At 41.5% G+C, this 27,125-nt stretch overlaps 1 protein-coding gene across 6 annotated transcripts in view; it reads left to right on the top strand.

Moving 5' to 3' along the window:
- Positions 1-27,125, top strand: part of GAS2 (growth arrest specific 2) — a 161,330-nt gene that overhangs the window by 50,093 nt on the left and 84,112 nt on the right. For all 6 annotated transcript variants that reach the window (XM_019477079.2, XM_019477080.2, XM_019477076.2 and 3 more), the window contains one exon: positions 19,199-19,340. In XM_019477079.2, coding sequence (XP_019332624.1) covers positions 19,199-19,340 — 142 coding nt within the window. The remainder of the gene's footprint in view (positions 1-19,198; positions 19,341-27,125) is intronic.

Raw genomic sequence — 27,125 nt, 5'->3', positions numbered from 1 at the left:
CGCCCGCCTGTCACCGTGACAGCAGGCCTACTCAGGGCCGAGCTCTTCGTGGCCCGCCCACCTGTCTCTGGGCAACCGCCCGCTTATCTCGCCCGCCACGCCTTTAATGATAATGGATTCATATATCAATGTCAATTAAGTGGGAGGCTGCCCATTGTAGCGTCCCGATGCCAGGGCGCTCTGCGGCTCCGACCTCCCCTAATACCGCAGCCCAAGCCTCGCAGATGGCATCATGGTGTTCCTAATCACCGGCCCCATACTGGGCCCCAGAATCGTCCTAACAGGACCCCTCTATGATCCTTCCGATCAGGCAGCCACTCCGCCGTCATCCGGGCTACCTCGCCCCCCCGAAGCCATGTTCCCCTCTCGGGTGTGGTTCCCCCGGAACCTTCGGCCTCTTGCCCTAGCCCACCTCAAGGCCAGTTGGGACCCCAGGCCCCCGGCTCTTGAGCGTCCCTCGTGGTGGGCCCCCAGCCCTTTTGACTACCGTAGTCCTGGCCCCAGCTTGGGCCAGTCAAGGGTACTCTCCCCTTTGGGCTGGGTCTCTCTAGCCACTCACTCTGTCACTGGGCCTCACCGTGCCACTACTTCCTGTCCTCCCAGGGCAACCGCAGCACCACACCCATATCGCTCCCACTCTCAGGGTCCGCCCTCTCTGGGCCCCCCAACAAACACATGGGTAACCCACCCAGTGGTGGTGGGAACTAGGGGTTAAGGTGCCCCGACCCGCCTTTCACCGGGGTGATAACTGGCCTGGCATTTCCTGGGGACTCCCACGCCACTGAGAGCCCCACCAGACCACCCACTCCCGGCAGGGTGCAGTTTCAGGTCATGCCCAGGACCAGGAGCCTCCTGCCAACCCCTTGCAGTGCCCCCTTACCTCCAGTTCATTCACAGCAGCCCTACAGCCCCGCAATGTTGCTGCCTGACCTCTTGCAGCCAAACTGCCTTGTTTATATAAGCAGCCTAAGCCTCAAAATGGCTGCCCTAATCAGGCACCTGGAGGCTGCCAGCTCCAGGCCCTTAAAGTGGCAGAGACACCCTGTGCTCTGCCACAGATACAAAATTCCAAAGCACACATTATATATATATATGTGAGCAAGGTTATGATGTTAGTTGCTTGAAAAGGAAAAAGCTATTAAGTATACAATAATGAGGGAAATCAAAGAGGAAACTAAGTATGAAAGGATATAGATCCTCATGCCTCAAGGCAGTAATCCAACAGCTGTAAAAGGATCATTCAAGCCAGGGAGTCAAAGGTGGACATGGTTATTAGCCACATCACTCTGTGGAGTGCCATGGGGTACAGAAGTAGATGTGCCTTAACTATATTAGCTGCAGTGGACCATTAAACTTAGGAAGACCTTTGACTCGATTGAATTGAGAGGGTTAGAAGGAAACTTCCACTTTAGGAAGACTTCCGTAACTGCCCACTTTGAGATATCTTGACTTTCCTCTGAAGCCTCTGGACTTAGCTGCTGTTAAAGGCTAAATGGACTATGGATGTGATCAGTGCTAGTGTTCTTCATGTCCTCATTTATGCAAGAAAAAAAGTACTAAAACTTTTCTGTACATTATTCTGAATGAAGACTTCCTGGTACAGTAAAGGGAAAAGAAAAAAAGAGAACCTTGCAAAGCAGTTTACAAGTGTTAATCCATCTGAATGGAATTATTTTCACAGGGCTATAAAGCTGTTTGTCAGAGAATGCCTAGCACCTTTTTCTGCATTGTCAATAACTTGTTGAACTCATGTTCAGACATACATAGCTGAATTACAACCAGGTTTATAGCAGATACTCCAAGAGCCCGATCTTGCAGCAGCTCTCCTACTGGGTCCAGTGAAAGCTTTTCCTGTCTGTTTAAGGACTGCATGGAGATGAAGAGTTGTCCATGCTAGCAAATCAAGAGAAGAGGTTTCTGAACAAGCTTATTATGTTCTGGAGGTACATCCATCCATGTAGCACATTCCAGCCAAGGCTCTTAAAGCATTTTACACAATCTCAGAGGCAGCTTGTGAATTTTAAACCACAACACTTCATTACAAGCAGAGCAGATCCACAGGACTCCAGAGAGCACTGAGAGGCACAGTCTCTCTGCTGCTGTTCCTTGTATGTGGAGAAAGCACAATTTGCTCCTTCCACTGGGCTTCAGCAGATTCCTTTTCATAGGGGGCAGCAGATTCCTTTTCATAGGGTGTATCTACATGTGCGATTAATGCTGTGGAATAAACTCGGGTGCAGTTTGTGCCAGAGTTTCTTGCTCCCAGGCAGGCCCTGCATTTGCACATGTGCCTGGGACTGCAGTATGTTGAGTCAGGGTGGAGCAGCTCTGGCTGGGAACCCCAGGGGTCACCCTGCCAGCCCAGGGCTGCTCAAACGTGGCTCAGCATGCTGCAGAGGGGCTACTTGGGGCATGAAGGTGCTCCAGTGTGGGGCTAGCCAGCAGGCAGCCCCTGCACTGAAGCACCCTCATGCCCCAGCCCAACCCTTCAGCATCTACAGGTGCACTGCAGTGGAATAAATAACTACCGTAGGATGGTACTTGTGTCTGGTAGCACTGCCCTACTGTGGAGTTAATTAGGTTACTCCATTCGTATAGCTCTGCTCATGTAGATGATGATATTTTACTGTGAAAATAATTAGTCAGCTCCATAATAAACATCTTGTGTAGACACACCCACAATGAATTGCCCCTTCTGCTGCCAGTTAACTCAGTATAGGCAGAGAAGAACATGGGGATTTCTTGCTTGCCTGGTCCTTCCATGACCATGAACAGTTGTTTAGAATCAAGATCTAAAGTCTTAGGGCTAAATCCTTTTTCACCTTTACATAGCTAAGAGACACTTGCATAGCTGCCTAATGACAATTCTGGGACAAAATCTGGATTTTATTTCCATCTGTGACAGAATAGACTCACTCTGCACTTTCGGCTGGAAATGAAATGGAGGAAGATGACCCTCCTACCTTTTAGCCCACGAGTGGCCCAGGGAACCTTAGTCCTCTTTTTGAAGCAGGCCACTGGTAAGCCAGGAGTGTGGCTTAGTGAAATAGATGCTAACATGAATGGGAGGGAGGTCCCTAGCTGGGGCCCTGACCCCTTCCTCCAGTGTGGCAGAAACTACCCCACTATTTTTTATCTAATTAATATTAAATGCAAGGTACACTAGGCCAGTTTCAGGAAGAGGGGGTAGAATGCTCTTTGGACAGTGCCTATTTATGGCGTGGTGGTTGGAGCACTTTGCTGGGAAACAGCAAATACAAGTTCAATTTCCATCTAGGTGAGGGAAGCCTGGAACCCAGAGGTCCCACTACCCACTAGACTGCTAGCCTGTTGTGTGGGCAAAACCCCTTCCTTCTCTAGTGACAAACACCTGCTCAGTGTGGTTTTTCTACGACTACATTTTTTGACTCACACAGCTATTTTCTTTTTTGAAATGTCATATCTTAGGCCAAATCAGTTCTGAATTTTATCGAGTGAGCAGAGCTCAATCATTCAAGTCTGTGTAGTGTCACCACTGACAAGTATCCTACCTGCCAACCAGATTCTTCAGCCTGGGGATTCAGATACTCCCAAATCTATGGCAGGCATCCTACATGCAAGCCCCAAGCCCAGAAGCCTTCAAGTTCAGATGCCTCCTAGTTTTGCTTGCCCCTAGCTAAAAGGCCAAAGGAGCAAGCTAGAGGGAAAGCCTGAGAGCAACCCACCGTCTATAAGCACATGTACAGGCACCTTTTTTTCCCCTGGGCATCTACCCAGTCACAGTGCAACCCAGTGAACACATTTAGCTTGGAAATGTAGGGTGAGTGTAGCTATGTAGAATTCAAATTGTCCATAAGTGCCAAAAATTGCAGTCACACAGCTAAGTGTGTGTGTGTGGTTTACACCTAAGTGCCTTAAATACATAAAGATGGACAAGAATTTAGCTCTTTATTCTCACAAAACTCATGGGAGCTTGGTACTGGCATTCCTGTTTTACATTTGGTGAAACTGAGGCAAGAAGGATTTTCAAAGCAGCTAAAGTAGCTGGTTCCCACATCCCTTTGCAAAGTGGTTGGGACTGACTTTCAGTGGGCAATGGAAATTAAGCAGTTGGAATTAAGCAGATAACTCCTCTCTATACTTTTGAAATAATCCTAAGTGATTTCCTGGAAGTCAGACTTTGCGTCTCTAGCATATCAAAGAATAGAAGAACCATGGTTTTTTAAAAAAAATGTAATTATAATTGGTGTTATGCCTCTTTCATAGCATTGCTAATAGTAAAATACTAAAATTGATGAGATCTTTAAAATATATCTATTGTAAAATACTTACTCTTGGCTAAATATTATGAAGATAGAGGATTTAATATTACTGTAAACAGATTCATTCTTTAAAGTATGACATTATTTATATTCTTTTTTACACTAAATGCATGGTACCAGATTATCGTAACAGAGATCCTGGTTTTCTCTGTTTTAAAATTGAAAATTTTCTGATATAAACTTCTGAAAAAATTATCTGATTAAAAAAATCCCAAAGCCTGCATTTTTCCATAATTAAAATGAAACACCATTATATATATAGGTATCAGTTGAACACAATGTTTTATTGATATATTTACAATTTTAAAGCTATTTGGAAGCTTCCTAGTGCCTTAATCACTATAATAAAATACATTCTAAATATCTATACATTTTGGAGTTTGATTTTGGGTTTTTAATCATGGAAAATCAGGGTGCCCCCTGCCCCCTTCGCTCACCAGGATGTGGGTACAGCTGCAGTTGTTCCCCCTCCCCCCCACCCCCTGCCTTGTGGCACTGAGCAGCCCTGATATGCCTGGACCCTGCCCATGCCATTGCCCCTCAGTCCCAAGACACAGCCCCCAAGCCCTGTTGGTGCCCCTCACTCTTGACCCACAGCCTCCCAGCCCTGCAAGTGCCCTTCACTCCCTACCCACAGCCCTCCTTCCCACCAGCCACCAGGGCTACGGGGCCAGGAACCCAGGTCTTCAGACTCCTGTACACCTCAGCAGCCCCCAAACCCCAGCTGGTGCCCGTGGATGGGAAGGTGGGTGGGGAGGATTGGTGCCACTGCTGGGAGCCCTGCACTGCCATGGCAAGGTGCTTCCGACCCACCCAGCAGCAGCGGGGACCATAACTCCATGCCACCACCCCCACTGCTGCCAAGTAGGCAGGGGGCATCTCACTATGGCAGCATAGGGCTCTGGGCAGCAGCCTCAAGCTTCCCCTACCCTGCTGTGCTGTACTGTGCCAGGTCCTGCCCCCTGGGCTGTGGAGGCCCTGGGGGAGGGCAGCAGGGCAGGGAGCCCTGAGCCTGTAGCCACCAGCCTGCCTCTGCCCCATACACACATTTGGGGGGCATGTGGCCCCCCATGGCCCCCAGTGGGAGTGTGCACAGTGGCAGGGATCCAGTCTCCCTCCATCCCCGAATGAGCTTAAATGTTTATACTTTTGCATTTTAGATTCCTGTGAACTCATCCTCAAGAACAAACAATTGACTGTTATTGCAGTCCTTAGTCAGGTCAGTCCTTAGTCTGGTCAGATTCCTATGGACATCACTAGTTTTGACTGAATAGCGAGTGAGCAAAAACTACATGATTTGGTCTTTCGTGAATAGAACCCAGTTTTTATGTAATCCACAAAAGTGGGTGGAAAGGCAGGAGCAGGGAATGAGAAGCCATAAGTGGGTGTTATAGGGCAAGAAAGGGAATAAATTTTAATTAGATATTCGAATGTGCAATCTAAATTGTGTATGCATTGGAGGTTCACTCATCTAATTATTTTATTGTTATGTGTGTTTATTTTTGTTGGATCTGTAAATGTATACCTCTATCACCAAATGGATATATACAGGAACATTTACTCATTATTTCAGATGCTGATTTAAGCTGGTTTTGAAATCTGGCTCCACAGGTTAACATTCCAACATGTTTTTCAAATCATAGAAGTTTTTTTAAAAATCCTGTCCAACCTAGAATTCCCAAAGCTCCAACTGCTTCCTTGTGGTTTCTAATTGGAAAACTTGCAGAAAATCAGAGGCTTTATCATAAAGGCAAAGATGCAACTTTTGTTTAAATGGGCTTTGGAAAATCAAACTAAACTTTAGTGAGTTATGCATGAAATTCCAGATGAACATTTCATATCAACATAAAAGTTATATCTTTGTTGAACATCTGGAAATCTGAAAAGTAAACAGATAAAGTAACATCAGAAAATAGGATATTCTCTCTTCCTTTAGACTGTATAGATCACTATCTCAGTCTATTTCTTGACACTTGGCTCATGTTAGGTAAAGCGCCATTTGGAACTAATCTTGCAGGAAGAGCCACATTTCAAAGAATCACAGGGCATGAGGTTGATCACTGAGAGAAAACTAGGAAGGAGTGAGAGGAGGGGGGAGGAAGGAGAAGAGACTTGACTTTAACATAGCAATATATACTAGACCATGCTGACTCCATCTAAGAATTTGAATAGATTCCTATGTTTGTTACTCTGACTGCCTTTGATGGGTAGTCTCCTGATTATTTTGTAAATTAGTGTAAAATATTAGCTTTTTTGAGCAGTGCAGCACTGTTAAGCTGTAGCAATGTCTGTGTTAAGGTGGCTAACGCACTCCAACCAAGCCTCCGTTTTCAGTCCTTTATAACTTTGATGGACTTTAACTGTTCAGGCCAAAGAAGTTCCAAGTTTGGTTCCTGTCTCAGCCTGATTTCTGGGAAGACTGAAGAGGGGAAAACATTGTGTTGACAATGAAACTAGTGCACTGTTTTGCCAAAGTTTAAATTGTTTGGAACTTAGATAAGTTTTAAGAGAACTCGCACCTCCAACTCTTGGAATAGACATTTAAAATTTGGCAGGGGATTGTCCAGGGGTTGATGAGGTGGCTTTTGGCATCCTTGTGCAAATCCACTCAATTTAGCTGATTCATATGCTGTGGAAAATCATCAACTTATGCATACCAATAGCATTTCTTCTTTCATTTACTAAATGCCACAAGATCAATGAATATGTTCACATATTCTCTCCTCCTCCTGCTCCATCCTTGCATGATTGTGAAGCAGCCATGACAAACTGAAGCATTTGTTGGAACAGACAAAATTAATCTCATTGATTTTTTTTTTCTTCTGTTTTTCCCCCATCAGATTAGCCCATTATTTTTTTATGTTTGGGGAGAAATAAACAAAAACCTAGCCCTTATTGTGAAGAATAGAAACCCTCTTGCAGATATGAAGCCGATGTTGTCTTCCTGACTCAGTACACATCCTGAAATAAGAATACCGAGAATAATCCCATTCTTCTTGTAGAAACATAAAGATGACAGTGCCAGTATTAATATTGCTTTTCATTGTCACTGTAAGCAGGAACATCCTTCAAATGTGCTTATACCACAACTCCAAACTGTTCATCTTCTCTCTCACATGACTCAAAAGCCTAGCTATTGACTAATCATATGCTAAATGCTTGAGTTTTCTTTTATGAAAACTTTCATAACACACTTATGCATTGTCCCTAAAAAAAAAAAAAAAAAAAAATGGACCATCTTGAAAACTGAAAGGGTAAGAACAGCATAATATGAACTAGATCTTATATCAAAACAAATGCCTGAACCTTCTGCATAATTTCTAGTCTACCTCCTGCAGAGCTACAGAATTCACTTCACTTTTCTTAGATGTGCATGGTCTTGTGGTTCAGATATTACTGTTGGACAATTACAATTCAGATGTAGTTCTTGTCTCTGCCATAGATGCCCTCTATGACTTTGAATAAATCATTTTATTTCCCTGTACCTTCATCTCAAATATTAATAGTCCTTCATTTGTCTGACTTGCCTACTTAATTTGTAATCTCTTTGGAATAGACTGTCTTTCACTATATGTCTTCACAGTACATTATAATATGGACATGGGTATTTTTTTTGGTCTATAGGCACTACTACAATGCAAGTAATCTGAATCCTTGTGGCTGCAAAGAAGACTTTTTAATACTTGCCATAGGACACTTCATATGTCCTCTGTGACAAGTTCCATAAGCTTTGCCTCACAAATATTGTTTGATAAAAGGGTGGGGGTTTTTCAATTTTCCTTTTTACTTATTTATTTTTTGAAGAGTTCATCCCTTCTGTGTTTTGTCGAGCTCCCAAGAAACCGCTGCCATTGGAGGCATGTGGCTTCATTTCTAACATGTCCCAAATATTTCCATCTTCTTTTCCATGTGATTTTTGGAGAGATGGAATTGCTGAACACTGATAAATCTCAGTACTTGATATGATTTAATTCCATTTAACACACAATCATTTTCCAAGGCATTTGCTCTTTAAAGGCATTTTTATATCTGTCTGTACCTCTGGTGGATTTCCAGCTTTCACTTCCATATGTTAAGATGGAAATTGTATTTGAGTTGAAGATTTATAGTTAGTCTTTAAATAGTAGATTTTTGATGACCATCCTTGTTCAAGCTGGTGAATGGAGCTGCCACCCTGCCAAGTATGACATTATTTCCTTTTGGCTATCTTCATCAGCCTGCACATTACTGCCAAAGTATGTGAATTGAATCACCTCTCATATTCCTTTGCCTTCTAATGTAATGTCTGTGTTGACAGTTGCTGGGGCTCTCATTAAATTTGTTTTTGTAACTGATTATTAACCCCATCTTTTCTTGTTATGCTGGTTAGTATTTTGGTCTTTGCCTGATGCTGGCTGACTAGTCACCTAAAAGAGTCATCAGCAAAATCTAGCTTTTCTCCTATTCTGTTATTAAGCTGTGTGATGCCTGTATTCTTTCCATCTAGACTTTTTCAGTCAACAACAGTGCCAACAGGAGAAATGAGAGAATGCATCTTTTTTGACACCTATGTTAAACCTATATACTGATGATTTTGTTTTGTGCGCTCACTCAATTAAGAGCTCTAGATCACTTTTGATTTCTTCTGTGAAGCATATGAAATCCTTGGACTTGCTGTCAACTTTGCAAAAAACAAGAAACTTCAACAACCTACCCCAAACCAACCAACTGCCAATTAGAGGGCAATCCTTGTAGAAGTTGAACATTTCCCTACCTGGATAGCCACCTTTCCCAAAAAGTAAACATAGACAATTGCATTTAACACCAGATAAAATCTGTACATGCCGGCTTTGGACATCTCCAAAATCATGTCTTTGATCATGACATCAGGACCGAAACAACTTCTTGTCTACCAGGCTGTTGTCATCCCTACCCTGTTTCATGGGTGTTAAATCTGGATGACATATCAGAAAAAAACTGAAAGCTTTGGAATGTTTCTAAACACATCATTCAGAAATAATTAGGTTTCCATGTGGCAACAGTGACTTTTGTTGACATAATATAGTATATCCAGTTACACTGAAACAGTAATGCCCACAATTACTCCTATCAAATATCATGAAAACAGTTAACCAGTTACACTCCTTTTACAATCTTGTCTTGTTTATGTGATGGTAACATCAGTAGCGTCTTCAAAAAAAAAACAAAAACGCTCTTTATTAATTAGAAGGATGGAAGAATGAATGCCATCGTTCTGGGTTAAGTAAACACCACAAGCACTGAAGCTATGTTTACATGGCACCAGCTTCATTGGCCAGGACACATCCAAAGAATTCTTGACAACCAGCTCCCAAAACAGATCCTATATGCTCCAACTCACTAATGGTCAATGCACTAGGGTCGGGTAAAAGAAGAGATTCAAGAACATTTTGAAGGCCAATCTGAAGAAATTCAATATTAACTTTAATACCTGGAAGACTTGAGCGTTGAATCTGTCTCAGTTTTGCTGTGATGTACAACAAGACAGCAATCGTTTTGGACAAACTCACCTTCCTAAGGAGGCAGATAGATGAGAGAGAGAAAAAAGGACAGAGCTGTCAGGATCATCAGGATCTACTTATGTAATGAGGCCACTCCAGAAACCCTGGACCCAGCTGGTTTCAGTCAGGATATTAGGGCAAGTCATCCCCTGAGCAAGCACCACCTGCAGCAAATGCAGGGCTGTTCCCTGGTCCCAGCTGGTAATCAGGGCAACACTTGATCTTCTAGCTTGAAATCTACTGGCTCTTCCATTAGTACCACTTTCTCTGCAATGCTTAAGATGATAAAGCAGAACAGTTCCTGTCACTGAGAAGAGTGTAATGAGTTGCTGACTATTGAAGTCTCTCTTTTTTTATTGATTTGAGTATAATGAGATTTTTTCTGTAGTTCTGGAGTCTTCTGAGCCTATGCTTGGATCTGACCAGCTTTCATAGACTTTCAACATTTTTTATCTTTACCTGCAGGGTTTCTAGCTTTTAACCTTTTAGTGCATTTTTTTCCTTTCTTGTTTGTGGTGTGAAATGGTTCAGTGTCTAACTCTGAGTATTTAAATTCTTGGTAAAAGGCAATAGTTTCTTGTGGTTATTGGTCTGTTTATTACCTCTTAAAATGTCTCTAGCTAACAATAAATAAATAAAAAAGAATTTGGGTCTAGCTTTCCAAAGTATATCTATATACAGGAGATTTTTTTTTTTTTTTTTTTTTTTTAACCTCACTAAATGTTCTCTGATGGACTTTTTCCATTCCTACGCACCTATATTTACAAGTTGACTGTTTGCCAAATTAGGATCTGCATCCTAAGCAGAGTACAGCAATCAGAGATGAATTCGTTTTTCCTGCACTCAAGTGAATTGAGCAAGGGGCAACATTTTTGTGGTTTGTAGGTGGGGACAGAATTTTTTAAGAGGGATTTTTAGGAATGTGAAAATAACAACTGCATAAATGGTGTTTGGTTTTAACTAGGGTTATTTATTAATTCATGTGTAATATTTACTACGCATAAAACAGTGTAAGGACACATTCTTGTATTTCTCAGCACACTATGTACTGCTGTGACAAGTCCTGTAATAGTAAGTCTTCAGGAATAAGCCTTCAGTGCATTTGATACTTTAGAAATTTATGAAGGACAAGCAGAGACATCCTGGCACATTGAAGTTAATGGCAAAACTCCCATTTTAGGTTTGCTATGCCAAAGAGCCAATACAGACAACATATCAGAATTACAATTAGAAGGTTACCAGAACAATTTTTTAAAGAAGGTAGGTAGAAAGGAGAGCGGCGAGAAAGAACAGCCTGTTTCGAGAATAGGTAACAGAATCAAAGAAGACACGAAGATGATTTTAGAATTACTTTTCCTTCTTTACACCCGAGTATGAATTTACATTTTTAATTGCTGAATAACTATCAGACAGACACAGCTGTAGTCAGATGCTAAGTATCTTCAGAATTTTCTACTCTACTTTGATAGTGTAGGTCATTGAAAACATAGCAAGAGCTGTTTGGTTTGGAGTGTCTAATCTGTGGCACAGGCTGCACAAGTAGCACAGGCAGCCTCTGTGTGTGGTGCACAGGAGGTCGGGTAGGAAGGCAGCACAGTGGCAGATAGGGCAGGAAACAGAAAGCAAAGCAGCAAATTGGGCAGGGAGAACAGGGAAGGAAACAAAAAAAACAGAGCAGCAGGTCAGGTAGGGGGAAGGGGATCAGTGGCACTCAGGGAGGGTGCAAAATCAATTTATAGCACACCTGCCAGAAAGGTTGGCCTCAACTGGCCTAGTCAGCCATAAGCCCTATTCTTAGGAAGACAGGTGGCTAATTATTCCTTATTCTTTGAAGTAAAAACAAAGGAAAGTTAAAAAAATTGTGAGACCACCTTTTCAAGTAATGTGATCATTATCAGGTGCCTTTAATCCATTATTTGAGTCTACCCAAAGAAAACCCATGGTTTTTTTTTGGGGGGGGGGGGGGTTCCCCCCTTTATAACATTTATTTATGGACCTGCATTTTGGGGAAAAAAGTATATAAATGCATTTCTTTTTCCATGTGATTTCACAGCATCAGTGAAACGGGGTCCCTCTTGGGCTGAGAAGTGAACCTGACAGCATTTTTCCATGTTTACATCATGTGTTTCACTCACACTTTCACATCCTGCATTAAACCACATGCATGCACATCAACAAGACAAGATTGTAAAAGGAGTGTAACTGGGGAACTGTTTTCATGATATTTGATAGGAGTAATTGTGGGCACTGCTGTTTCAAAGTAACTCTGGATATATTATACTATGTCAACAAAAGTCACTCTTGCCATATGGAAACCTAATTATTTCTGAATGATCTGGTAGAAAACACTTTTGAGACATTCAGGGCATTTAAACAAGAATATTTGCACATAAAATCTTTCTTTCATAACAGCTTTCACTTGTTTTGGAGCTGGACATTAACAGTAGTAGATCTGAAAATAGTGAAAGGCAACTTTTCAAAGTGGTGGGGATATTTATTAAGTGATAAGAAAATATGGGTGTTTCACTATGAGTCTTCCATAGTAGTCTGCCTCCATTGCACATGCTCCAGTGGGAATAAAATTCAGTGCTAAATTTGTGGACAGTAGAGTAGAATGTAATGTGATATATTTCAGTCAAATTGTGTATGGCTTTAGCGCACAAAATTATCTAAACTGTGTTTGCCATTTGGCAGGCTTATTCTTAAGCATTATTTGATAATAATATAGTTTTTACCCAGAATTTCAGTAAATGCAAGAAATGTCGTGAATTATAAGGCAAAGCATCCCTCTCACCCCATTCTAGCACACATTTTGTGTTTCCTTGACATTACTTGTCATTTCCGATTGCATCCTTTAGGCCTCCTGTGCGACCAACAGGTTACTGATCTCACCAATAGGCTTCAGAACACCACATCTGGTCTGATCTGCTTCATAGTATAGGGACCTAGACACTTAAGCTATTGACCTGTAGTATACCTTAATATAAGATATAAAATCTAGAAATAAGACTTCTATTTTTCAGTTTCACTGGTGTATTTAAAGTGATGTCTCAGGTGTCATGGTGGATGAACGTAATTTATAAAATAAAAAAATACAGTAAATAAACATCCAGTTTTAGATATTTTGTATACTGGAACTAACTAGATCTGATATGTTAACAGGAAATTCTGAATTGTTGGACTCAGTTCCATTTCTTTATCCAGTTATTGCTATTTACTTCAATCAGGAAACACAGAACATTTAGACCCAGATTTAAGTGCATGTTGGTAATGATGCAAAACCACAGGACTGCTGGCAAGAACTCCAGAAATATTGTGTCTCCGCAAGGCACGATGCCTCTGCATGATCACATATGTTGTACTTCTCTCTTGAGAGTGCATCTTACTTTCTCCTTGACATCTAGAAACCTAGGCTGCTAATTTTTAAAGAGAAAATGAGCTTGTGATTCTATCTCCTTCCCTTCCCTTATGGATGTAGCTGGCTCTTAGAGACTATGAACACAGGGATGATAGCTTTGTCTTGCTCCTGTAGCAGATGACCAAGTACCTTGCATCTTTCTCTTTGCTTACTACCATGTTTTTTATACCATCATTTCAGGTACTATAAATTCACTTCTCTCTGCTGACTAGACCTAAAGTAATTCACAATGTGTCTCATCTGGCTCCACGTCAGTAGAGTCATATAAGCAGTACCAGATTGCAGGGTTTCTGTTGTTTTGTGTCCGCATCATTATTTTGTGCACGTATACTCTAACATAGTCAAATTAAGAAATATCATCAGCAAAAAACCATATCTGTAGTTATTATAAATGGTTTGGTTATAAGCCATTGGAATAATTCTGATCTCGCTAACATTTGGTCTTCTACCAGTTTGGCTTCACTTCCATTGTGCAGTTCAGGGGTAAGTTTGGTATTGTCCGTGAAGTAAGATTTGTGTGTGTCCATTTAAATTATATTAGTGAAAATGTTGGCATTATTTGTATTCAGTAGGAAATCATAATTATGCAGAAATCAGTTTTAGAAAACAAACCTTTTTTCTCTATGTTGATGACTTTCACATGGATACAGGTTGGCCCAGATGCCCTTACTCAGGCAAACCACCATAGAATTTTAACTAGCTGTCACTCTTTTTACTGTGCTTTTAAGAAGCCCAGTAGATTCACCTAAGAAGGGGATGCAGTATTGGACTGAGATGGATGAATGCTCCATTACCTCACAGACAGGGTGAAAGTCACGAAGGAGAATTAAATTGAAAATGTGATGTAGTTGGTATTTTAAAGTGAGAATTTGCCTCAGGATATAGATGCTCACTTGCTCTTTTTAACTGGTAAGAAATAAAGAAGGTATTACTCTGGAAACTTGTCTGGTGTTAACAGATATATTGTGAAGGCTCATTCCTATAAGGAAGTAAACTTCATTGCATTCAACTCAACACTTACAGCTTTGGCAACCAAAGACAGAGTAGTAAGGGACAACAGCATTATTCTGGGGAAGGGGAACAGTTAAGAAGAATGAGATGGATTTCAAGCAAATTCTTATAGAAACTAAATATTTCTCCCACTTCCTTTCTCTACTCTGGATCTTTTCCCAAGGAATAATGCCTAATAATGTGCCACTATTTCAGTATGCCAGCACAAAGTGTGACATACAAATAATGAAATTGGCATAAAATTTTAAGATTCAAGCAAAAGATGATAAATTAGCATTCTTTTTACTTCATACCTAGTGGTTGAGACAGGGATTCACTTTTTTAAGTTTTCCTTTACAACAGTGAGGCCTAGAAACTTACTTTTAAATCAAATGAATGCTAAAATTGCCATATAATGACTCCTGGAGATGCAGCATTCAAAAAAAAAGTCATGAAACATGCCATAAGATCATGAGTTGGTATTGCTGTACACCAGTCTCTATCTGTTTTTGGAGTTTTATATTGCTATCTGTCACCATAGTGTTTGAGCACCTCTGATGTAAAAACAACGACAATAGCAAAGCCCTTATCTAACTTCATGGAGTTTTTCAGGGCACATTTTTATTTACAGTAATGATTCTCAAGCCTGGAGTGTCAGGAGATCCTTTAAGGGTGCCGCAAGGGCCTAGGGACAGCCATTATACATAAATCAGTTTACGTTATCACAAACTGGTGTAACCCTGTAACAGAACAGACATTTGGTGCAAATAAACAAGTTTCAAAATGGCCAAAACCAAAACTGGTGTGAGAGAAACCTGGCTGAATATAGTATGAGAGTTAACTGATTTAACTCAAACCAGTTTATACAATGTCTGTCCCAGACCAGGTTGTTACAATATTAGCACTGTTAGGTGTATAAACACCTACACATGATTTACAAGATAAAACCAAAGATTTCAAAGAGTGTCATGGTATGACTTGTTGTGATCTTTGTCGCAGGGCACCTCGGTGCTCCTGCTCCTAGAGAGGAGAAACTGCCAGGGAGAGAGCCCTGGCAGGACAATAACGAGCACAGCTGTGGGTTGCTGGGGCAACTAAGGAGCGTCAGCTGGCCAGAAGGGGGCAGGGCCTGGCCCTTATAAAACCCAGGGCGGAAGCCAGGCTACTGGTTCCCTGCCAGCAGCCACAGAAGCAGGAGCTAGGATGCGAGTACTGTAGGAACTGCTCTAGCTGAGTGAAGGAGGGCAGTTTGAAGAGGTTTGAGCACTATGGCTTAGCCAGGTGATATTGAGTTAAGTTGTGGCCAAGAGGCTTGTGTTTGGTTGTGGTTGTTTATTACACTGGTGGTTTGGGTGAGGCTATAGGGGTTGGAGGAGGCCTCATAGGGGGCTCATGGTAAAGTGGGGACCCTGGTGCCAGTGAGGGTGCACTAGGCCCTGAAAGTTGTAGGGTGGAGTTCTGGGGGTCAGTTAAGCTCAGAGAGGAGCGGCTGAACCCCAAGGGACCCACAAGGGTGTGGGGCCCTAGCGCCAGTGAGGGCGCAGTATTCTCAGAGGGAACCCCAGTGGTGTGGGAACCCCGGTGCTAGTGAGGGTGATAGACCTCAGACAGGGGCAGGGTGCTGCGGTGGACCCCGACGAAAGGGGTTAGCAGTACAGAGCCCAGGAGAAGGGCAAGGTGCGGCAGTGGTCCCCGGCAAAAGGGGATGGCAGCACGGTGCGCCTGGAGGAGGGAGGTTAGCAGTGTCGTGGGCCTAAGAGACCGGAGGGCTTGGTAATAAGTCCCAGAGCGGACAGGGGTCCCGGAAAGGGACGACACTTTAGAGAAGGCCTAAAGTTGGCCTCGGGAGCCCCCAGAGAGGGGCAGTATCCTAGAGAGAGCCCAGAGTGGGCACAGTGAGAGAGAGAGCCCAGGAGGGGGCACTTCCATAGAGCGTACGAAGCAGGCCCGAGAGCGGGCTAGGTTACAGAGGAAGCCCAAGGGAGCGGGCGAGTTGATTTGCGACAGAACAACGTCCAGCACATCCGCAAGGCTTGGGGCGTGGTATTAGGGGTTGGTAGGAGCCACGCGTGGCCCTAAGGCTAGGGTGCTCGGGGAGCACCCATTATACGGGGAACCACGGGGACGGAGGTCCCAATTAGCTGTGCCCAAGGAGGTGTAGGGCAGCCTCCCAAACTTACTGAACATCAAAGACGTGGTGGGCGAGAATAGAGGGTGCCCTTGGGCTGAATTGGCATGGAGAGAGGGCCTTAAGGAGATCATGGCCCTCCTGCAGGACCCCGCCATGACAATCTTTTTGAGTTTTTTGCAGCAGAAGAATTGCTGTATTATTTTTCCATAGTCAAGAAATGAGTGAAAGGTAAGAGCTGTCACATTCTGAGAGGTACCCTGAATCTCATGAGGGCTGCCATGAGTATAAAAAAGGCTGAGAACCACTGGTCAGCTATATAGGATCAAAACTCTACTTCGTATAAATTTTGATGAGTTGAGTCAAGGAGGGGTTTACAATGAATTACAGTTAACCAGCTTGCAGGTTATAAATCATAGGTTTGGAAGGGGCCTCAAAGGCGTCTGGTCCAATGCATCTGTTACTACAGCCCATGAGCCCATGTGAGGAAGGAATCGAGTACGGCAGAGATGAAAGGATAGGACATCTGGGAACCAAATATTATTGGTCAAACTGAGTTTAGTGACGAGTTAAACAGGACCCCAAAGCATCAGACCACATTGGTGAATAGGACTGTGTACCATTGATAGAAGCTGGAGATGACATCTTGGCCAGCTCTTTGAAGCATTGTCCCTTTCTGATCATTTCAGTCATGTTTCAGTTCAGTTTTTTTTTAGCTTCTTCCTCAGTCAAGTACTTCTGTTTGCCTTGCAGCCAGCGACTACCTGACCAGCCACGTTTTGTTTAGGACTCCTGTCCCCTCATAGCCGTTGAGCAGTTTTCCCTTAACCTCACACAGACCGTCAAAATTACACTGTTTACAGTGTCTGAGGCTTTCAAAGAAGGCCCAAATCCTACTCAAAGTCAATGGGACAAGGGTGTCTAACTTCCTTGGATTAAGTTGAAAATCTTTACTTATGAAGAGAAGAACCCCTAAAATTTCTCTCTAAATAGAGGCTCTAGTCCCAGGGTATGCCAGGAGGTGACATTTCTATTGTTGGTGTCTAAGATAAATGACAAGGTTCTTTGGGTGAATCTGAGATCTTTTATTAGACCAACTTAAATAGTTGGAAAACAATTATTAAGTGAGCTTTCAGGTTCAAAAACTATTTAAGTTGGTCTAATAAAAGATATCAGATTCACCCAAAGAACCTTGTCTGCCTATATCCTTAGACGAACATGGCTACAACCTACACCCCTGTAAGATAAATGAATATCACACATAGTTAGGTGTTCTTTTCACATAGTAGACAGAATCTATAGAACTATGGAATCATAATTCTTTAAATCTTATCAATTGAACATATTATTTTTTCTTTTTCTGCCTCAAGGGATTAAAACCTGGAAGAAAATACAGTTATAACAAGAACCTTGCAGAAATAAAATCTAGGTTATAATCTAAGAAAAATGTCTCCGCAGCTATTGTTACTGGACATGTATTCCTTAGAAGATGGGCAGAAATGGCTAAAATGGTATTCCAGTTGATATTTGTTCAGTTTGTCATGTATGTAGAGGTTGTCAGTGACATATACCAGGATACCAAAGCTTTGCAGCATTGAAGCAAACTGACCTCTGAAGGGGAACCATAAGTCAGCTGTTTCTAAATCCTGTAATTAGCATGCTGCCAGCAGCTGAGGTCCAGTGAAGCCTACTAAATCCATTTGAGGATTTTTTTTTTCCTCTTCAGTGTTTTATGTGATGCTTCCAAGATTTATTTGGACTGTTGAGGGTAACTTCTGGATAGAGAGCTGGAAACTGCTACAGACACTATTTGCACTTTCCCAGCTTTTAGCTTATTGGCTCTTGAGTCTAACAACCAGCTCCAGAACAGAAGCTGATACTCCATAAATCAGCTTAATGGCAAAGCTGCACAATCATACCCAGTTTGGGCCTGAATTCCTCTGGGATCGGGAGACTTTGTAAAGTTATGGGATAACAGTGGTCAGTTCTCACTTTATTTGGCCTGTTGTTGCAGAAATCTATCCGTATCATAAAAATGAGCTTTACTTGAAAACTTAAATGTTGATGTATGCCTTATATGTCCTTATTGCCAAGCGCACTCAGGGTTTTTTGTGTGTGTTGGTCATTCTGCTTGGATTAGAAGCTGATATCGGCTACATTGGGCTATATCTGGAATAACTTCTCTGAAATAAGTGGTATAAATCAAAATTACCTTGGTACAACTGAAAAGATAATTGTCTGAGTTGGTCTTTGATTGTGAAATTACTGGATTATATTAGTATGTTTTGTTTAGTGAGCCTGTAAAGTCAGTGAATGAGAGACTTTAGGTTATACAAACTGCCAGTGCTACTATTCTTACAGACCCTAGCATGTACAACCCTATACCTCTCCCTAAGGGGCTTCATAGTTTGCCATGAAATACAGCAACATTTTCTATACTGTTTTGTTATCTTCATACATGGGCCAAAACTAGGTCTCCACTTATCCCAGTGTGGGAAAAGTTCAGATGCCTGGCTTTTTATTCTGTGAGCTAGCTCCAAAGCTTCCAAACAAAAGGAAAGAGCAAACATCCATCCAGATCTAAATATTTCATCAAAAGGTCCATCTCTTTGTAATTTTAAAGGATAACAGGTGAAAGTCTTCATGTTACATGGATTGTATTGTTGATTTGTCTTTCAGCTATAATTGTTTAGTGCAAAAGTAAGAGTGCTGTTTATTCTATACTAAATATGTAGGCTATCCTTACAAGTTCTGACTTTGTATTTCCTATGTACAAAGACTGCCTCACCAAATATTATGCACCTAGTAGAAGACCTTTGTTTGTTTGTTTTTGGTTTTTTAGATCTTACCAGTGCGGAAGATACCATGCAAAGCCAATGCTCCTTCAGGTTCTTTTTTTGCACGAGACAACACAGCAAATTTCTTATCTTGGTGCAGAGATGTTGGGGTGGACGACACCTGCCTATTTGAATCAGAAGGTTTGGGTAAGTGTTTTCTATATGGTAATCCGCAATATGATAGGGATTTTTGCTTTTATATTTCTGTACCAAAAGGTTAACTATGTTCCAGATAAATTGAATGGAGTTAGATGAAACTGCTAAGTCAGAAGCACAGCTTTTATAATTGAATTGGCTACTGAACATCTTCTCATTCTGGTGGATTTTTGCAGACAATTAGTTTACATAATTACCTTGTCATGTATGTTCAAAGTGAAGTGTGATGTACTAAGCTGTTTGAAATACTGTATTCATTTAAAAAGCAAACACTGGGAAGAAAAATACCCACAGGACACTTTTGTAGCCTGGAAATAAAAGTTGTATAAACCCTGATTCTGCAGTCTTTACTTGAGATAAATTCCCATTCACTTTTACCTTATGTTTAAGTTATAACTCTTAGCGAGAGCTGACGCTGAATACCCTAGATTCCTAACTCATTTTTGTGACCATGGGAAGGAGCACCCTTAATGAAATTTTAGCTAAATTAGAATTGTCTGGAGCTGCAGATCACAGCCACTATTACTACTCTGCTAGGTTGGGACAAGTATCTTTGAAGGGGTGCATATTAAGTAAAGGAGCACACATTCTACAGGTACCAAATTAATACCTGCATATATAAGACCATATAATTTTAGATGCATCATTTGAATTAATGGCCAAATTCTATCCTGGTGCACTAGATTTAGATAATTATGTTCAAATGGATTGGATTTTTTAAAAATCTGTTTCTGCATTAGATCTTTAGCCTTGTCCAGAAAATTTTAATGATCTATTAATTTGTGAAACACCAAAACCAAAATTATTGCATCTTAAATAACATTTTGCAGTGCAGGAAGGGGCAATTAAATTTCATCTTGTGATAACTGGAAGTGTTGCTATGACAGGAATTAGGAAGCAGTCCATTGTCTGTGAAGTTCCTGAATTTACGGTCACCCCGTGTTGGAGATGAGCACAACTATTATGCATCACTTTACTCTCATGCAAACTTTATTTCAGTGGGAGATAAGTGATTCACAGATTCAGGCCCAGGTCTTGTACTGAGTATTGGCAGAAATATATTTTTTCATTGTAGAAATCCCATACATTTGAGTGTTGGAGTGCTTGCTCCTTAGTTCAGCAGTAAGACCATCCTTTTTGTTTCTGGAGAATACAATTGTGCTCACAGTTTTGTCAGAAGGCATTTGGTATTTCAAAATTAGTGGGTAGCTGAGGCAGGGGAAGAATTCAGAATTCTTCTCTGCATGCTGCACTGACCTCTTTTCAGCTGATTCCTCCATGCTACTGAAAAACAGCATGTTATCCAACATTCATGCCTGGGGCTGCTTCTCTCAAAGAATGGACTGTTTAACACAGTCATCATCCAAGCAGTACTTTCTCCTTCATATCTTGTACTCTTCTCTTTTGAAAGAAAATTTAGGACGACATTTGCCTCAAGATTGCATTTTGATAGAAAACATGGGATGAAGAGAATCAATTGTTTGCTTGCCATTTGAATGAACATAAAAGTGTAAAGCTGTTTTGATGAAAGACAAATCTGTTTGTACAGAGGTTAAATGAACACACTGTGCTGTATGAAGAGGCTTCTGTATTCAGTTGCTCAAAAGGTCTTTGACTATGTAAGTGAAGTCCTTATCTCGGTTGCACCTGATCTGTTCCCCCTCTGTCCTCTGAAAGGATCCTGCTTCCCTTGTCACTTGATCTGTTCTATTCTTGTGCTACTTTGTTTAATAAACACAGTTGTTGCATTTCCCTGGGCAAAAATCTTTTGTAGAAAAAAACAGCATGTGTTTAGGAAGATCAGTTAGAGGATAGTGATAAAAAGACACATGTGTTGTCTTTTCTTACATTTTATGTTTGTTGATCCTTGGGTTTACATTTCCTTCCACACAAAAAATCATATGGAAGACAAATAATTACCATATTTTCATTGATTTGAAGCTCTGGAAACCCTTAGACATCATGCTATTTTGGGAGGAGAAGTTTGCAGACATGGAAGAAGCAGGAGGAATGGCACTCTACATGTATGACTACTTTGGGATGGATCTCTGACTAATCTGCTATATGTATGGACCATAAGCTTTTCTGTACTGCTTCCCCATGGTTCATTCAAATATTGTACTGCCAGTAGCTTCTTGCCTTATTCTTTCCCATTTTATTGAAATACAAATTGTTTTAAACGGGTTGTCAAACTTCTACAAGTTTCATTGCTTAGAAAAAGACCTGCCTTTACTAGGCGTCTTCCTCTCCTAAAAGTCCCAGATGAGATGTACCTTCTTGGGGGTTAAACCTAATTCAGATTCTACCTTTACTAAGATAATTTAAGCAAGAGCTTTGTCACTTGTCTGAGTGTTTTGCAACCAGGTTTGCAGAGTGTGTGTGTGTGTGTGTGTGTGTGTGTATGTGTGTGTTGTTTGTTTTTTTTTTTTCCTCTGAGTACTATCATCTAGTAAGATATTCACATTCTTGGAAAGAAATCTTGGAAGAATTGATAGGTGACTCAGTATTTTGAGTTATTTTCTGGAATTCATTAGGTTACAGATTGATGGTGTTCCTTCAATTACAGTGTTTCAGGAAACAAATATTAGTAACTACTTCTCCCCTCTCTCTCCTAAAATTCTTAATATAATAGGGTCTTGATCTTAGAGCCTTTGAATGCTAATGCAATAGAAATAATGAATTGTAAAACAGTTTGCTGTTACAGACTTTAATGTCCACCTTCCACCACCCCTGTAGAACAAAAAAACACTTTATCCTCATCTAGCACATAAAAATTCAGCCAAGGTAAGGAATGTAAAAGGTTCTTTTCTAAGGTGGTAAGAAATATGCATGCACATGACATAATGGTGTTTGCATTGCTTTATTAAAGATCTTTGTTTATATGAGACTGAATAGGTCTGGTGATGTGGTGGTTACTAAGGGAACAACCTTGTTGTGACTAATAACCTACATTTGTGTGTAAAGCCTATATTCAATTTTCAGTAGAATTCTAAATATTTGTCTTATCTCTTCCTTTAGTATTTTTGTTGTTCTTAATTTACTTAATTTTTCTGCCCCTTTTCCCATCTCGTTTTTCTTGCCTGCACTGTGGAATGTAAAATTGATTTATCCAATTATATTTATTATTATGCCCATGCTTAGAACATCCTCATTTTTCTCATTATACTATATAAGGGCTCCCTCTGCCTTGTTTTTTTGATGTTTTAGCTAATTGTTATTTAGGGAAAAATGATGGCACAACCATGATATGAGTCTCTTGCACAATTCTGAGACATACTTGATAAATAATATTATATAATTCTGATGATTATTGTGTTGTTGCTTTTTATTAAACTTGGATCCTACAGAAAGAGAGACAAAATTATTTAATAAATCTTGAGTATTATAACTTTATCCCAATTGTGTACTACTTGTGTATCCATAGCTTCCATTAATATAACTGAGGTTTGTTGTAGTCACTAGCAGATATCCCCAACAGAAGAGGACAATGTATAAACATGGAAGCAGATAAATTTCATAGCCTCAGAAGCTTATGAACTACTGATGCTAATAGAGTTTTGGGCAGTGTCTCCCTGTCCCCTACCTCGGCTCACTCTCTGTGCTTGCTTCCAGGGCCGGGGGAGCGGTGGCAGAGGTGCCCCTCTGTGGGCCACACATGTGCAACCTGGATGGCCATACAGGGTGGGGAGGGGGGCTTCAATAAGGCATCTGCCTCTGCTGCCGCCGCCGCCACCACCACCACCATCCCATGACGCTTTCTCACGGCCAGTTGCACATGTGGCTCCATAGGTTGGTGATGGTGGGTGTACAATTGCCCGGACGTGGGGCCTATCACCAGCCTGTGGAGCTGCATGTGCGACTGGCCATGAGAAATTGGTGCTGGGGGTGGCATGAGGCAGTGGCAGCTGCTGTGTGAACCTCCCCGCCCCGGCATCCCTACCATCCAGGCGGTGCGTGTGCGGCCCACATAAGGCCATCACTGCCCTTGCCGCTCCTAGGAGTGGGAACAGAGAGACACTCCTTCCCCCCCCCCCCCACACACACTTACCTGATGTGGGGGGGGAGGGGTGTCTGTGTGTGTTTCTGTGTCTGTTCCTGCATCTTTATGCACATCTGTGTATGTGTGCCTGTGTCCATGTGTGTGTCTGTCTCCTGTGCACCTAGCAGCAGCAGGCACATAACATTGTGCAGCTCTTGGGGCAGTGGCAGCGGGGTGCAGAGTCCAGCCTGCATCAGTTGCTGCCTCCACCCTGCGCAGAGATCTGGGGGGCACATGCCTGGGCCTCTGCTGGGATGTGTTCAGCACTGGGAGCACCCCCCCCCTCGACAAATCACTCTTGCAGCCCTGTCCCATACTCCATCTCAGCTGTGCAGCGCCTTCCCCAGCCCCACTCCCTTCCTTACCATGGGGGCCTTGCTCTGTATTACCCCCTGCACCCCTTAAAAACCAGAGAAAAATATAAAGTATTACATGAAGTGAAACTTTGAGGCAGAAGGGGTACATTTGTTAAAAATGTCTTGACAGGTACTAAACTTAATGTGCTGTAATTACTTCATATTGCTTGATTTTTATTTGCTTGGTCCTTGCGATTTGTAATCTGGAATTTGTAAACACACTGTATATATGCATTGGGCATGATCCTAATTTTACACTCATCGGGGAACACAATTAACTTAAAATTACTTCATAATTCATACTAATATGATGGAAGAAGGGATCAGGTGGATCAGGTTTGTAAAATAATTTAAGTGATTTATGATGAACTCAAATGCTTTTTTAGAGCTTTCTGGAATCTATTGTAAAAAGTGGTGCTGAGCTGGCTTACCTAAGTGTGAGCTCTGGGATCTATATGGTTGAAACCTGGAATTTCTATTTTATGAAAAGCTTTGGATTTCAGAACTTGGTTGTGTTTGGAATTATAATGGAATCAGCACTTTTTAAAAATGCCATGTGATATGAACATTTAAAAAAATTGGAAGAAAATTATGTATTTTATATTGTAAAATTCAATTTTAAATGTAAATTTTAAAACTAGAATCTTAAATTCCTTCAGGAAAATGTATATGCGTAGGTTTTTCATTTTACATTTTATTATTTCATGAAAAGTCACATCATATTATTCTACTACAACTACCAATTCATCACTTCCAAACAATGTGACAATATGACATAATCATTGAAATAACATTTCTTTTTAATAAAATGAAAATAAGTGGATCTGTTCCTTAGTACAGATTGATACATCTCATTTTACTTTGTAGATGAATAAATCATTTTGGAACTTTGACACACTCTTATTATTATACAAACATCTGCCCTTAATGTTTGTTCAGATACAGATATAAAAGAATAAACTATCATGAATCTATCATATTATGATAAGACATGTCATATGGACCCCTGGTAGATGTTACACTTAATGTGATTAATCCCATTTTAAATGGTAACCCAGCCACACATTCAGGCTACTAAAAAATATACAATCAGCCATAAAATTATTCCACGTATTTTGGAATATGTAGAATAATTTTGTGGCTGCTTGCCATTGTGCCTTATAGTGAACATCCTGAGGCAGGACTTGGCTAACAGCTACCCCAGCCCCAGGACTGCTCCAGAGTCTCAGGCTGGCTCTAGTGTGGGCTGAGGGCTGGGACCCACAATCAGCTGATTGTCAGTCTCAGCCCTGGGGACTACATGGGATTTGTGAATTAGCTCCAGTGTGCTTGCAGGGTTCAGACCTGAATCAGCTGATTCTTGGTCCTAACCCCAGGACCACACAGGAGTCTCAAACTAGCTCCATTGTGGTCCCAGGACTGGAATCAACAATCGATTTATTGTCAAGTCCAGCCTTGGGCCTGCACTGAAGCTAGTTCAAGGCTCTGTTGTGTCCTGGGGCTGGAACCAATGATCAGCTAATTGTCCATCTCAGCCCATGGACTGCACCAAAGCCAGTTTGAGACTCCAGTGCAGCCCCAGGGCCAGGACCCTCAATCAGCTGATTATCAGTCCCTGCTCTGGGACACCACAGGAGGCTGGCTAGAGATTTTTGTGGCATGATATTAGGTGCAATTGTTGGGATCTGGGAAGAAATCTCACCACACAGGGACTATTCTGATGCAACCTGAGGTGATATGACATGTAAAATACCCTACTATTTTTACGACTGATATTGCATGGTATAACATAAAATGAAGTTTTAAATGAAAACTTCATATTGAAATTACATTTTGAAGTTTTCCAAATCAAATCGTGAAAACTTGTTTTACAGCAAATTTTGTCAAAATTAAAGTTTTCACAAAATGTATTTTTATCCAAATGACATTTTCCAGTTGAAAGCTGCCTTGATGAAAATTTTTGACCAGTTCTATGCTTGCATCTCATATGGACCCAGGAAGCATAATTCTTCCTGCTTTACCCTATTGCATTTGTTTACTTCTGTGTAAAGCTAGGTATGAACTACCATCAGAGTTGAGTGATAGCATTCATATTCACTTTAAAGTTAGTGTGCACAGGCATTATGACATAAGGGGCAAGAGAGGAAAGAATCTAGTTGATGCCTTTGGTTAAGAGGAGAATAAGGCCCCTATTCTCTGACCCACAATCTAGTCTGTCAAATCCATGGTATTGACAATATCACGAAGCAACATTGAACATGACTGTGACTAGTGCCGGTACAGATGCACAAGAACTGGTAACCTCTTGCACTGTACTCAGCCCTCACCAACAAACTCATTTTTCCCAACCTTGTCTTTTATGAACATCATATATAAAAAGTTACAGGATCAGTCTTATTTAGCAACACCTTCTATTATTGTCTAGGCCACTGGTGCCCAAACTTCCTGGGATACAGGCTTGATGAGTGGTGTGGGGTTGAGTCACAGACTGGATCTGATAAGGTCAGTGCCATGGGTGGGATCCAGTGTACGGCCTCTGTCCTGCGCACTTAATTGGGCCCCAGCCAGCATGCCAGATCAGGTCTGCTGCCTTATCCTGGCCCTGGTAAAAGCCCAGGCCCCAGTCCTGCACATGCTAGATTGGGCCCCAGCTCTGGCCCTGGCCTGAACCCTGGCCCCAGCCTTATGCACAGGACCACAAAATTTAGCTTTGGGGCCTGGAAGTTTGGTGGCATAGGGCAGCATCAATTGAAACTGCTTAATTGCCACCAAATGTCCATATTTTGTAGGGAGCCCCATGGGCCAGGTGACACAGCTTCTCAGGCTAGATCTGGTCCACGGTCCAGAGATTGTGCACCACTGGTTTAGGCACATGTTTAATCATACAACCTTTACATGGGATCTCTGCAGCTATGTATCAGGGATATAGTTTAGTTCCTTATACTTACAACACAAACATGATGCATTCAGTGTTGTAGTACATAGATTTTAGTATGGTCTGCACCTAGAAGTTCCCTTAACTAGGGGTTTAAGCTTGTAGATCCACATGGCTGTGATCATTTACTGATAGAAGTCTGAACTCCAGACTAAGGTTATTTTGCTCAGGCCTGAAGAATGTTTTACTTTGGAAAAATTCTTTCTGGCTTCAGGAGTTTTGCCAGAGTAAGAATTGTAGAATTTGACCTGAGGCACATAGTTAAAGTTATGAACTCTTTGTTAGGAATGACTGTGTCTATACTCTAATGTTCTTGGATGGTTATAGGATCTGGAGCCAACGAATCTTCTTCAGCTCTTTCTTCGAAAAACAATCTACCCAGCAAGTAAAGGGTTTGCCATCAACTGTGCCAGCATGCTAATGTGTGTGCTTTTTTTAGAACTGTT

Source organism: Alligator mississippiensis, chromosome 2, assembly GCF_030867095.1.
Source record: "Alligator mississippiensis isolate rAllMis1 chromosome 2, rAllMis1, whole genome shotgun sequence".
Taxonomy (NCBI): Eukaryota; Metazoa; Chordata; order Crocodylia; family Alligatoridae; genus Alligator; species Alligator mississippiensis.
The sequence above is the reverse complement of the archived record's forward strand: the minus strand, read 5'-3'. Positions and strand labels throughout refer to the sequence as shown.